The sequence below is a fragment of the Callithrix jacchus genome, chromosome 2 (assembly GCF_049354715.1).
Source record: "Callithrix jacchus isolate 240 chromosome 2, calJac240_pri, whole genome shotgun sequence".
Lineage (NCBI taxonomy): Eukaryota > Metazoa > Chordata > Mammalia > Primates > Cebidae > Callithrix > Callithrix jacchus.
The window spans coordinates 144,949,697-144,963,619 of record NC_133503.1 but is presented as its reverse complement, the minus strand read 5'-3'; the positions used below and the strand labels follow the sequence as shown (position 1 = coordinate 144,963,619).

The 13,923-nt window shown below is 40.3% G+C and overlaps 1 protein-coding gene across 2 annotated transcripts in view; it reads left to right on the top strand.

Annotated features, from left to right (window-relative positions):
* The window catches only part of RGS7BP (regulator of G protein signaling 7 binding protein), a 109,714-nt gene that overhangs the window by 80,991 nt on the left and 14,800 nt on the right, over positions 1-13,923 (top strand). The window contains exons 4-5 of one of the 2 annotated variants that reach the window (XM_002744917.7): positions 8,189-8,336; positions 12,444-12,514. In XM_002744917.7, coding sequence (XP_002744963.1) covers positions 8,189-8,336; positions 12,444-12,514 — 219 coding nt within the window. Of the gene's footprint in view, positions 1-8,188; positions 8,337-10,670; positions 10,888-12,443; positions 12,515-13,923 lie in introns of those variants that run through there. The other variant, XM_054252231.2, reaches the window with a different exon arrangement.

Sequence of the window (13,923 nt, the reverse complement as noted above, 5' to 3'; positions counted from 1 at the left end):
TTGGTTTATTTTGTTTTGATTCCTGGAGAAATTTACTCAAATGGATAAATTGACTCTCCTGGACACTTGAGACCAAACTAAGGATGTCCAAAAAGACACTATCTATGGCAGTGCCTCCCATTGTCAGTCGCAGGCCGAAGACAGCCAGGAAAGCAAGAAGGAATGGAAAGGGAAGAGAAAAAGAAAAGTAGAATGGGGGAAACACAACTGGACGAAAATGGATGGGAGAAATAAGAGATGAGAAGGAAAGAGGTCTCTAGAGTGGGTGCGATAAAAGACTCCCAGCCCATTCCTCTGGTGCCTGTGCTGAGGACTTCTGAAACTGAGAGTGCTCTATTGCACCCCTGAGACTGCCCCTTAGTCAGATGTGTTTTTGTTTCTCCTGAATGACCAGCAATTTCTCACGAATGTAAGAATAACCAGCCTTCCAATTTGTTATGTGCTTCATGGGTGGTTTCCCTTAAATTTTCCTCAAACATGCCTATTATATTATCCATAAACAAACTAAAAATACATGGAAATCCCCAAGGAGCTGAAGGCTAAAAGCTTTGCAAGACTCTAAGGAAAGTGGCCAAGTTTTTGATGTCCTAGTTCTAAACAGTGTTTCAACCAGCATGGTATGATTTTAAGGTGCTCTAAGGGTTCTCTTCCTCCCCTACCCCCATGCCCTCCTGAGAAAATATTTGTTCACTGAGGCCTGAAATTGATTTTTCAGGGGATGAAGTTTTTCATTTCATAATAAGAAATGATTTCAAATGTACATCAACTCCCTTGGGCAAAGCCAAACATTGACTTGAAGTCACCATTTGGAAGCACATGTTGACCTCTTTTCCAAGAAGAGGGCAGAGAGCCGATATGATATGCAAGAACAAGTGCTCTGTTCTGAGGATAACCTGTCAAAGGTGGGGATGCTGGGGATAAAGAATTCAAATTGGCCACTTTCCAGGTTTAGATGACTCTACTGCCTCCTTAAGTGGCTCAGAAGAATATCTATGAACTGACCCTGCGAATCTCTTCAGTCTCATATCTCCCCAGTAATCCCCACCTCACCTACCCTTATACCCTGCCCTACCCAACTCGAGCCATCTTGAACTACTTTGAAGAACATCAACTTGCAGGTTCCTTCCAGTTTTTTCCTCTGCCTAGGACGTATGACCCATCCTACCTCACCCTACCCCTGTCCCTTTCACTTGGCCCATCCCTATACTTTTTTGGGGTCATAACTTAGATAACTTATGAAAGTCATAACTTTCTTCTGATTTTCCTCACCCTCCAAGCCTGGGCCAATGCCCACTTAATATGTCCCTCAAGAATTTCCATGATGCTAATAATGGCACACATTACATTGAGAGGTGGCTGCCTGGTTCCTTACCTGTTGTCCTCTCTAGACTTTGATCACCATGAGTTTGTTCACCGTTGTATCCCCAGCACCTAGCAGAGTGCCTGGAGCAGAGTAAAGTTTCAATTAATAGTTATTGAATAAGTGAATGAATTGCTTTCATTCTGTATCTATTGTCAAAAGTAAGAGAGTATAATTAGAGGAAAAGTTTATCCAGAGATGTTGGACTGAACTTATGCATGTATTTTCCTTCCTGGTGAAAATCCACTGAAATAAAGAAAAAACATAAAATAAAAGGAATAAATCCATATTAGTTAGTTCCTGTATTTGTCAGGATAGGGTAACTACTGTATGAAATAACACCAAATCTCAATGGATTAGAACAATAAAATTCATTATTCACTAATGGCACAGTCCGATGCCAGAGTGAGGTAGAGTGGGCAGTGTTGCTCTTTCCATTCTCTGCATTAATCAAATGGTCAATGGGCGGGGGGACAAGGAAATCCTGGGGATCCTATAGGAGGACTTTTAGGGGCCAGTGTGGAAGAGGCGCACATCATTCCTACTTGGAGTCCATGGACCATAGCTCTGTCACACAGCCATTTCTAGTAGTAAGAGTAAAAGAAAATAGATGATAACAAACACAAAACAGTCTCCCACAATCTTGAAAAACAAGAAAGGATGACTTCAACAAACTAGAAATGTTAAGAAGTCTGTCAAAGCTAGAAAGCAATTGGGATTAGATTGGTGAAAAGAAATGAACTGAGGAAACCCTAGCAGATAAGAAACTCAAGAAGAAATTCAAGCAGGAGAAATTTTCTGTGAAAATGAGATCAATTCCAGAGATTCTTCAAACTCAGAGTCAACAAATGCAAATCATGGGAAAGATTGCTGGAACTGCTGTCAGGAAAATTCATGTTTGAAATTGTATTAAGGAAAAGCTGGGCTACCCCACACTGAGCAGCAGAGACTATCAGTGCTTGGCCCAGGAGGACACCTAGGGTGAGTGTCAGGACTGGGCAGCAAAGCAGACAAGAGTATAAAATAAATCTGAGCCTCCACAAGGACAGCTGCAGAAGAAAAAGAAAGTGAGCACATGACTACAGTGCTTTTTCCAGACTAAATTGCTCAATATATTTCACTGGAGATGGAGTTGTAAACAGGAAACTTAGATCAGGCACAGGGCCAAAACCAGGCAGGATACCCAGGTACCCTCATTGGAGATGGGAAACTCTCGCACCCAGAAGAAATGCTTTACACACATATCATCCAGCCACACACTTTGCCCCTCCTCCATCATCACCAAAGAAGGACATTGTTATAATAATGGGCAGACAGAGGTCCTGAAAAACAGATTTGAATAGACATTCAGGAATGACATGATTTTTAAGAAAAGCAAACACTATAAAAAGAAAATAAAATACAACAAATGACTAATACTTGAACAAATTTTAAAAGCAATAAAAATTTAAAATATATGTGGTCAATATATGCAGAGATTTATGAGTGCAAATTCATAAAACAATTTTTGTCTTTAACATAAAGGAAGCAAGCCAGATTTGTTGGAAGTAAAAATGTTATCAATCAAATAAAAATGGATGGGTTAATTAGTGTTGGGAGACAATTCTCCATTGGTCTCTCACATTCTGCACATCTTGCAAAATAAGGCACTGACTGTCCTTTGTTTTACCCTATCTTTTCAAGGATGTTTATTTAGGAAATGCCTTGGAAAACAGAGACAGTGTTTCTTCCAGAGCAAGGAATGCTTACTATTCAGTACAATGAAAATGTTTCCCTCTTCAGCAAAGGGCAGACATTTTTATAAAAGACACAGCATCCCTAAGCTCAGGGTTCTCCCCCTCTGTCACACAGCCCAGTGTGTGTGCAGGCAGTTTGGCCCTTTTGCTCCTCACTGTGGGAATTAGGACTCAAAAAACCAGCACAAATGCTGATCCTCTGGCTATTGCTGTTCTGTGAGTAATAAACAACCTTTGTATCTGACCCAGAAATCTCATGTCTTCTTCCAGCATCCATGAAACTACAATAGCCTAATTTGCAAGTAAAGTGAAATCTCAAGGAGTTCAAGGCTGCAGTGAGCTATCATCACTGCACTTAAGCCTGGGAGACACAGTGAGACCCTGTCTCAAAAAAAAAAAAAAAAAAAAAGAGTAAATGCAGTGCATAATCCTTAAATGGATCCCTCATTTTAAAAGAAATGAAAAAGTATTTTATTGAAACCACTGGGGAAATTTAAATATATAGTATAGAATCAAATTGTATTGAACCATATTTAATCAAAGTTTAAAAAAAAAATTGGTGCATCCCTAAGTATAGATAAGAGAAGAGAACAATGTCGTACTAGTTATTAGAAAAACTTAGTTTGAAAATGAATTTATATACCCAGCCAATTAGAATCTAAGTGTGAGCACCAAGGGAGAGAGAGAGAGCAAAAGGAGAAAATGTATTTTTGGTCATGTTAAAACTAAGAAATTTTGCATTCCACAGGTCTCTTCTGAAGTAATTAGTCAAGGATATGTTTCCAAAAATAAAAACTGAATTAGAGAAAGAGGAAGAAATGTTTAAAATCCAAGAAAAGGTGATATACAAAGAAATCAGGAGCCATAAATAAACAGCATTAGGGTATGAAACAGTTACAAGGGAAAACCGTATTCAACTTTCTGCTATTAAAAATGTTGTCAGTAGATGGTTTTCTAGGACGAATGAATTATCAAAATTAACTTATGAAGAAAAAACCTTTTCAATAAATCATTAAACCTAGACAACACTTAAAAAGTAATCAATGATTCATGCTTTAATAAAGATCAAAGTCTCACATGATAGTAATTTATAGTTTTATTTGTGGTAGATTCAAAAAGTTCAGTGGAAAAAGTACACTGAGGGAGAACTTTCTCTACAAAATACTAAAAACATAATTAAAATGTCATGGAATTGACACAGGATAAACAAATAAATAAATAATAAAATAAAATAGCATATCCAGAAATAAACACACATTTATGTGGGCACTTAATAAATTCGAAAGAGCAAAGTCAATAGAAAAGTCAGTAGATGCTGTTGGGGCAAATTGGCTCTTCATTTGAACTAAAAATTTACATTCTTATGTCATACCATACATAAAAGTAAATTACAGATGAATTATAGAACTGAACATTTCAAAGCTGTGCAAGTATTAGAAGAAAATATAGACAAGACATAACACCAAAAGACATAAAAGAATAGATGAACCGCTTTGACTATACAAATTTAACTTTTGACAAAATACATTGCAAACAAAATTAAAAGACATAATGGAGTAAGAGATATAAACAGTATATATAGCAAACGATTAGTACCCATTATATGGAGAGAACCCCTACAAATCAATAAGAAAGGCAACCCATTGTTTAAATGGGCAAGTGATATAAATAGAAAATGTAAAGAAGAAACAAAGGCGTCCATTAAACATAGGGAAATAAATTTTTACCTATGTGACAAACCTGAACCTGTACCCCTGAACTTAAATTATTTTAAAAAACAAAGTAGAAAACAAAAACAAAAAGAAGTTTAACCTCAGTAGAAATAAAGTAAATGAAAAATAAAAGTGCAATGAGATTCTATTTCCCCCCGATTAGGTCAGCAAAAATTAAATGTTGATAATATGAAGTGCTGGGAAAGAGGTGGGGAAATGGGCCCTCTGGTTTGTCACTGGTGGACGTAAAGTATAAATTAGCATAGCCTTTTCAGAACCCAATTTGGCAATATATATTAAAACATAAAATGTGCATACGTATACCCTGTCTCAGTATTCTGCCTCAAAAAATCTGTTTTATATAAATATTGACATATTGTGGAAAAAGAGAAAAGTTACAACCTAAATTCCTTATTATGGAATATTGTCCATCCATTAGAAAGCATTCCATAAATTAAAATGCACTAACATGAAAATATCTCTAAGCCAAACTACAGTAGCAAAGCAGATTGTATAATATATATAGTATAATTACATTTTTTTAATGCTGTATGTCTATTGAGATCCTACTGTGTGTAAGTCTTGGTCTTTGGTAGTAGACTTACGGATTTGAAGAAGACAGATATAATTATTGACTTTACAGAGTTTATCTACAAAGTTTGAAGATGAGAGATGAATGTGGGGCTAGGGATGGCAAACAATAAACTAGTAACCAAGTACATAAGCAAGATAATTTCTGATGAGGACCTTTCTATGAAGGCAATTATCAGGTAATGTGGTGAAAAGGGATCCTAGCATAAAGTCCGGTACTATTGGTAAATGAGAGCAATTAGACTTCACTTGCAGAGTAAACATGACACCACATACATTCTGGAATTGAAAACCTTCTAAATCCATATTGATCTTTTCTATCTTTTAAGGCATGTTAGCTAAGAAGATACCATATCAAACTTCTGCAGAGATTTTGTCAGCTCATAGAAACCCCTAAACTGAGGGCCAACATTCATGGTTTCCATTCTGGTTCAGCTACTTTAGCAGAGTTAGAGCTAAACGTCACTGAAAATAGGAAAAGTAGGTTATTACCTCCCTTTACAAGCCCATAGGGCTGTTTCAGGATCTTTGAAATCTTTAAACTGATGCTTTACTTTGAAAAAGTATGGAAAGGCATTTGTCTTATAAGTAGCAGAATAATCACAGGTATTAAGTATAATCAAAAGTGTTGTCAACTAGATTCCATTTATGGCTTTGCATGTAAAAGGTATAATATGAGGGAGGTGGAGAGAAGACTCCAACCAGGAATATCACATCTCCCACTGTCCTCCCTTGTCCCCATTGGGATTAAAGATTCAGGCTCTATAGTTTGGACCACAGGGCAGGGAATAATATGGCCCCAAAGCCCATGAACCAGAGAATTCTGGTGAATCTTCTTCCCCTCCTCCTCTTTGATGCCCAAACCATACTCCATTCCCCAAGGCATTTCCAACCCACAGGAGTGTAATAGAAGCCTTCAGGTTTTGAAAAGCAGAGGACTGTTTTAGGGAGCCCTCTTTTTGCCCCCTCCCCTTAGCTACCCCTGCTCAGACTCATCCTAAGGCTGATCCTGCCTAGAGATACGTGGCTGGTAGACTCATTGCAGTTGCCACACTCTGCCAGGAGGCAAAATGCAAATGCTTTTAAGAGGTCAATGCCCTCCAACTGTGAAATGGTAATGTGCTAAATTATGTGCTTAATTAACATCCCCCCAAGAGCCTACCATAAAATTGGAAAAACAATTCCTCAGGCAAGTCCCATCATCCAGGATCAATGTGCATAAAGCACACAAGAAAGGATCAAAATTTCTCATCAGTAAACTTGTACGTGTGCTCTAGCTGAATGTTCAGAGGTTGATTTCTAATATAGGTTGGTGAAAGGCATACAACCGATTAATTTCTTCGCTCTTTCTCTTTGTGCTATTACCACATGGGTTAGAAACTGCAGGATGAGATTTTTGCTACTTCCCTCCAGCAGGAATCCAAGGAAAAAACTTCCTGTTAGATTTTACCGTGAGCAGCCATCCTCTTCACAAGTTTGTAGGTTTCATTTTTTTGTTAGTTTTCTTGTTAATGCAAAACAATCACACCAGGATTAGGAAAACTGAGCTAAGAGGTAAGGTGATATAGCCACCACCTCAAGAATATTCAATGATACGGGCTGTAAGAGTTGCTTAACAACTAGTCTGGAGTTATATCTACATGATAAAAATAAAATTGGATAAAGGAAGAAAAAACTATATATAATAGTTATCCTTTTTCCAGACTACATAATGTTATACATCAGCTTTGTAATTATTTATATAATGATTTTGTTGTTTAACTCCAGCACAGTAAGCTCCTGAAACACTTTCTTTCACCTCTTATCTCTAGCATCAATCCCAGTGCTAGTAGCTGACATCAAGATATATTTGTAAATAAATGAATGACTGAGTGAGTGAATGAACAAATGAATAAGCCAGGTTTAAAATTCAGTTCTCGGGCCTCATTGACCATTTCCATGGTACTAGGATACCCCCTGTGAATGCAAAGATTTTCAAGAAAGAATAAAAGACATTCAGAGATTATGCCTAGGCCGTAGACCACAACTTTCTACGTAATTTCCTATAAATTTATGGCTGAACCAGTTTGAAAATTTGTTTCTAGAAAGTACTGATTTATTCACTTGAGGTCAATCATGGTCAATACAAGTCTTAATAGGTACGCAGTGCATTGCTGTGGACTACCTAGTACATGGTGTTCACACTTGAGTTGATGGTGCTTTATGGTCTCGGCAGTGTAAGGCTGAATCAGGGTCGGGCTCTCTTCTCATAGAAGGATGTGCTGAAGGAGATTGGAGGGCCAAGGAATTGGAAAGCAGCTGCATGATCCCTGCTACAAGCTGAGAGGACCAGTGTTTAGAATCAGAGAAAACAGCAGGGGCTCTCATTCTTTCTGCTGGGTGTCACCTGCTCCTGGCCCTTTTACCTGCCCCGGCATCTAAGCACTAAAAGCCATTAGGTTTCACAAGCTAATTTCCTCCTCCTGAGCTAACTTAATCTAATTCACTAAGAATGGGATATAAAACACTAATACTCTATCAAAGACAGAGGCCTTAATTTTATCTTGATCTTTAGGTTGCACTGACCTCAAGCTGTCTTTCTAGAATGTTGTGAAGACATGCCATACACACACACAAACACACACACTTATACATGTATATATAATTATATTATTACTCAGAAAGCTGTTAGGGCTAATGGAGCATTTAACTCAAAGCATAGCCAACCTTTGCACTGACATCCTGTGTGTAGAACCTGCATTTATGATTTCTTATTCCTCTTCTCTTTACCAACACCCTCCCTCTCTTAGGAAAGGAACCTGGTGGGGGAACCAAGAGTTTGGATTGCAAAATTGAGGAGAGTGCTGAAACACCTGCCCTAGAAGACTCCTCATCATCCCCCGTAGATAGTCAGCAACATTCCTGGCAGGTTTCCACAGACATTGAGAACACTGAAAGGTAAGTGGGAAGTTACCCTGAATAGACTGCCAATCCTCCTCCTGCTAATGCTCTTAGGAGCCACAGAGAGACAAGGTTTTCTAGTTCAGACTCAGAAACAGTGCTTTCTCGTGTGCTAGAGGAGCAGAGTGCTGGCAGGGACCCTGAAGACTGCCTAATCTGCAGACAAGAAAACTGAGACAAGAGAGGGTAAGCAGTCCAAATCCTGCAGAGGAACACTAGCAGCACCCACATTAGGCGCAGGCTCCCAGGCCTCTGCTTCTCCCACTCCGACACATTGTATCTCCGAGGAAAATGAGAACAGTGTGCTGCCTTGGAGGGGAGAAAGTCTACATGCTGTCACAGTTCACCTACTGGGCTGGTGCCCAAAATTCCCATTTGTTTAAGGGAGAAAATCCAAAATTACATAAAGATGCCTCCAGTAGAGTCTCAGATTTCAGGTATATGGAACAGCCTGCTTAGCTGCCATTCAGCGGCTAACCATTCTGTCCATTTCACAAAGGGCTTTTCCCAGGGCCCCCTTCTCTTACTCTCCATAAGGTGGCTGGTGGCCCCTCAGTGGTCAAAGCAAGTTAATGCATTGTCTGAACTTGAGTAGCTCACTTCTAGAGAGCAGTTTCTTTCCTGAAAAGAAGAGACTCTACAGTAATTTTGTTTTATTTCGGAAAATAGAGTAATAATAATATCATAATAAATACCTTGTCCCATCTAGATGCTAAAAATGACATTCTGTGAAGCAGTAAGATAAGGCTCTTATTTGCCTTTACACTGGTATCTGTGCACTTTGCTACTAATGTCCCCAGAGCTGGCACCAAGCAGCTAAATGAATACTGGGCAGTTCCACTGAGTGTTCTGTGTGTATGAGGTTGAGTCACTGACAAGATAATGAACATTTTATTTTTTTTATTTTTAGAAATATAACACACAATGGCATTTATAGCCATTGTGGTTCTACTTTCAGATCGTAATATAATTCTAAAGCTAATTACCAAATTTCTATGTTTATAGAAAATTGGAGCATGTGGTAATTATGTGCTATTAATAAAACTTGGATTTTATATAAGCTTGGAATGCAACAATTCAAACAATAAAGCTGTTTGGCACAGTTTGATTGCACTATAGACAAATGATGAGGGAGTGATTTATCTTAATTTATAAAATAGAAAATTCTTAGCTCTGTTCCCAGGGAAAAAAAAAATATCTGCTGAAATGCCATATCAGGGCATAAACCATCAGTGAAGCCATTTTCCTTTGCAGACCTTGGACAGCAGCTGTATCTAAGCCTTATAAGCTTATAAGAAGGGATGGTGGTAAGAGTAGGATAGTTATGGGCCGGGTGCAGTGGCTCACGCCTGTAATCCCAGCACTTTGGGAGGCCGAGGCGGGTGGATCACAAGGTCAAGAGATCGAGACCATCCTGGTCAACATGGTGAAACCCCATCTCTACTAAAAATACAAAAATTTAGCTGGGCATGGTGGCATGTGCCTGTAATCCCAGCTGCTCAGGAGGCTGAGGCAGGAGAATTGCCTGAACCCAGGAGGCGGAGGTTGTGGCGAGCCGAGATCGTGCCATTGCACTCCAGCCTTGGGTAACAAGAGCAAAACTCCGTCTCAAAAAAAAAAGAGTAGGATAGTTATAGCCCACAGTGTTGGCAATGGTTCAGTTCAGCCTAAAAGCCCAGATTCTGGTCAAAGGAGATGGAAGTAGGCACAGTGGACCTGGTCTGGGATGTGGCTAATTCAGTTCTCTTTGGCTCTCTGCCTTGAGAGATCATGGGTCTCAAACCGGGCTATGCAGTTAAGTCATCATGAGGGAATGTTTAAAATACTGATCGCTCAGTGCCACTATAAGCCAACTGAATCAGACTCTGTTGGGATGGGACCTGGGCTTAAGGTGATTCTCCTGTGCACAGCCAAGGTGGAAAATAGGTGCTTTATTAGAGGAGACCTTGCCTCAATCCCCCATGTTGCATTCCTAGCCCTTTCTCACCCATTCCATCTGCCCTTGAAATCTTAAATGGAAACAGACTGTGCTTTGCATTTGTGGACGTGGGGCCCTGCTTCCTTTCTCCTGCCCTCCTCTCTCACCTGATCAGCATGCAGCCCATAGACACTCCTCACACCTCACACCCATGGAAGTGGATTTGGAATGGTTTGGGTTTTTTTTTTTGAGATGGACTCTCACGTTGTCATCCAGGCTGTAGTGCAGTGGCACGATCTTGGCTCACTGCCATCTCATGGGTTCAAGCAATTCTCCTGCCTCAGCCTCCCGAGTAGCTGGGACTACAGGCATGCACCACCATGCCCAGCTAATTTTTTTTTTTGTATTTTTAGTAGGGACGGGAGTTCACCATGTTGGCCAGGATGGTCTCAATCTCCTGACCTCATGATCCACTCACCTCGGGCTCCCAAAGTGCTGGGATTACACGGCGTGAGCCAGCGCACCCAGCCGGAATGTTTTTACAGGTATATTTCTGCAGATCCTCAAGACTGCTTTCCCTTTTTTTTTTTCCAATCACCTGTTACTGAGACTTGAGTTACTCTTCACATATCAGTCAATACTTGAAAAGGAGCTCCCATGAGGTCTCCAGAATTACCCTAAGAAAGTGGTCCTCAAACCATGCTCAACAGAACAGTAGTGTTTTGTGAAGTGGACTGAGGGGTTTCATACCTAAAATTAAATGGTGACTGTCTTTCCTCAAATGCTGGAGAAAAATAAATGAGTACAATTTCTTCAACTTTAGGATGATCTTCCCCACAAAATTTTCCTAAACCCATGGTACCTGCCAATGCTTACCTATCCTCAGTTAATTAAAAGATGGATCTGCTTTTTGTACCAAATTATGTTCCTGGCTGTTTTAAATGAAATCTGCCACTGTGTCCTGTGGTTTCAAGAGTACTGTCTTCAATGTACAACTACCTGGACATGGGTAGGAACCATTGTGCCAAGGGTTTCAAAAGGTCAGTTCTCCCCTACGTTAGACTAGAAGCCTCCTGAGATGGCTTCCTGCTTTACAGTTCGGGAGTTTTGCGACCACATATGCTCTGAGATGAGGGAAGGTATTGGATGTGTGCAGTGGCACTGCATGCTGTGAGCTGAAGTCAGGAAGTGTGGAGGGACGGGTGCCTACTAGAGGAAGGCCCAGCTGTCCCCAGGTTGGGTGGCTTTCCCCTCTCTTTCCCATACTGCACCCCTTTCTGTTTCAGCCGTTATAAGGAGTTCTTCTCTGGAGGTTTTAGAATTTGTTACTCTTTCATTATTCCAAGTCAATTTAATAAGTGTTGGCCCTGGTGAATGCTTAATACCTGAGTTGCGCTGAATTCTAATCATGGTAACAAGAGACTATTAAAACCAAGCAGAAGATGGAATTGGAGCCCATTGTCTTCAGTGAAGCAACTTAGAAAACCAAATAGCACATGTTCTCACTTATAAGTGGAAGCTAAATGGTGGGTACACATGGACATAGGGTATGGAATGACAGACATCAGAGACTCAGAAGGGTGATAAGGTGTGGGTGATGAGAAAATACTCAGTGGGTAAAATGCACATTATTGGGGTGATGGATGCACTAAAAACAAAAACTTCACCACTATGCAATATGTCAAAGTTACAAAACTACAGTTGCACCCCTTAAATTTATACAAATTTTGAAAAACAAGCAAATAACAGCAAGTGAATATACACAGCCACTACAGTCCTCTGACCATAAAGCCTTGATACCACCATCACCCATTCCTCAAGTTTGCCCTGTTGCTCCAGTTGTACATCCTTGGCCTCTCTTTATAAATCTAAAGCACTGTCCTCGTGACCAATGGCTCTTCTCTGATCTCAGCCAGGTCAGACTAGAGGCAGAGATGAGGGCTCCTACAGGAGAATGCCTTGTAGAAATGTTTGGCATAGTAGCTCTCATTTTTTCCTGAGCCAACCCTCTCAGATATTTTTTTTCTTGTTAAAGCAAAATAAATTCAATATTTGCCTAGTGGAAACTAGAGCTAGTACAATTAGACACAGACTCTCATCCTTCAGTTGTCTCATAGAACAGATTGTTTGAGATTTCGTTTTGAAAATTTACAGCTGATTATTCTGTCTTTTTATCAATTTTACAGAGACATGCGAGAAATGAAAAACCTTTTAAGCAAACTCAGGGAAACTATGCCTTTACCACTGAAAAATCAAGGTGAGTCTTGTCATTTATCTTTGAGGCAGAGGATGTTTTTAATGGGATAACCTTGGGAATTGTTTCTTGGAAATTAAAGCAAGTGTCTTACACAAACAGTAAAAGGCATTGAGCATTCATTTGTCTTTCCTCAAATAGATATCAAAATGAGGCTAGAGACTCTGGTGAACACAGCTTGCTCTGAGGGGGGCCCGAGATACATTCTGACCTTAAAACAAACTCTTCCTCCACTGGTCCTGTTACTCACTGTGGAAAGCACCATTGCAGGCACAGCAAGAGACTTAAGAACACTTTCAAAGGAAGATCTCTGACACCCACTTGTGTAATTATCTTTAAAAAGTAATCCAAAAAATTAACATATATTGAGAACTTACAGCATGCCACTATTCAAAATACATGCAAAGTATTTTGAATAGTGGCATGCTGTAAGTTCTCAGTATATGTTAATATTTCTCAATATATGTATTAACTTATTTAATTCTAAACAACTTTGAGGGAAATGCTATTAGTGTTTCCCAATTTACTAGAAACTGGTGCACAGAAAGGTTAGCTAACTTGGCCAAGGTCACACAGGCTGTAAGTAGAAAAGCTGGGATGTGAATTCAGGCAGTCTGTCTCCAGAACTATCCTGTGGGAGTGTATGCCCTAACACAGAAATGAGAGGGCTAGAATGAGGGAAAGTCCTCTGCATGCCTTTGAAACTATTGTATCCTCAGTATCTGGAGCATGGGACGCAGTAGAACAACATCTGTCACAAACAATGGATGTTTGTTAAATCTACACCTACCTTGCAGCCCCAGAGATTGACAGGACCAATAATAAGCACTTACATTAAGTATACATGGCTGGAGCAGCCATAGGTTAAGTATCAACTTCAGAGAGCGGTACAAGAGGTGAAGAAAGGCTTCTAGGAGGCAAGAAAGAAACTCCTCTTGTTTTCACTGAGCAAAGCCTGATGGGAGGGAAGACAGGGTGCCACTTGCCTTGAAGCGAGGAGGAGGAGGGGGTGGATTTGGCAGTGGAGCTGGAGGCTCCTCTTGGCTCCAGGAGCAGCTCAGCAGAAGGTGGAGGGGTGGAAGTGAGAACACCAGATGAAGAGGCTGAGGAGTAGTGTGGCCTGAGCTGCACAGGGGTGGAGGTCAGAAAACAAGCAAGGGCTACAGCACATCAAATAACTCAGAACATCCCCTGAAGGGGCTGGTCACCAAGGCCAACCGGCTTGAGCTGTGTAATATTTTAAGAAAGTGGAAAACATGCTGTAGTGATGAGCGACTGCTCTGCCCACTACCTAGACAATTGCTGCCAGAAATAGGCACAGTGTTTAGAACCAAGGGCTTTGAATTAAGGCTAGCCCTGGGTTCAAATGCTGTCTCTGCCACCTTGCAGCTTTGTACCCGGGAACAAACTGT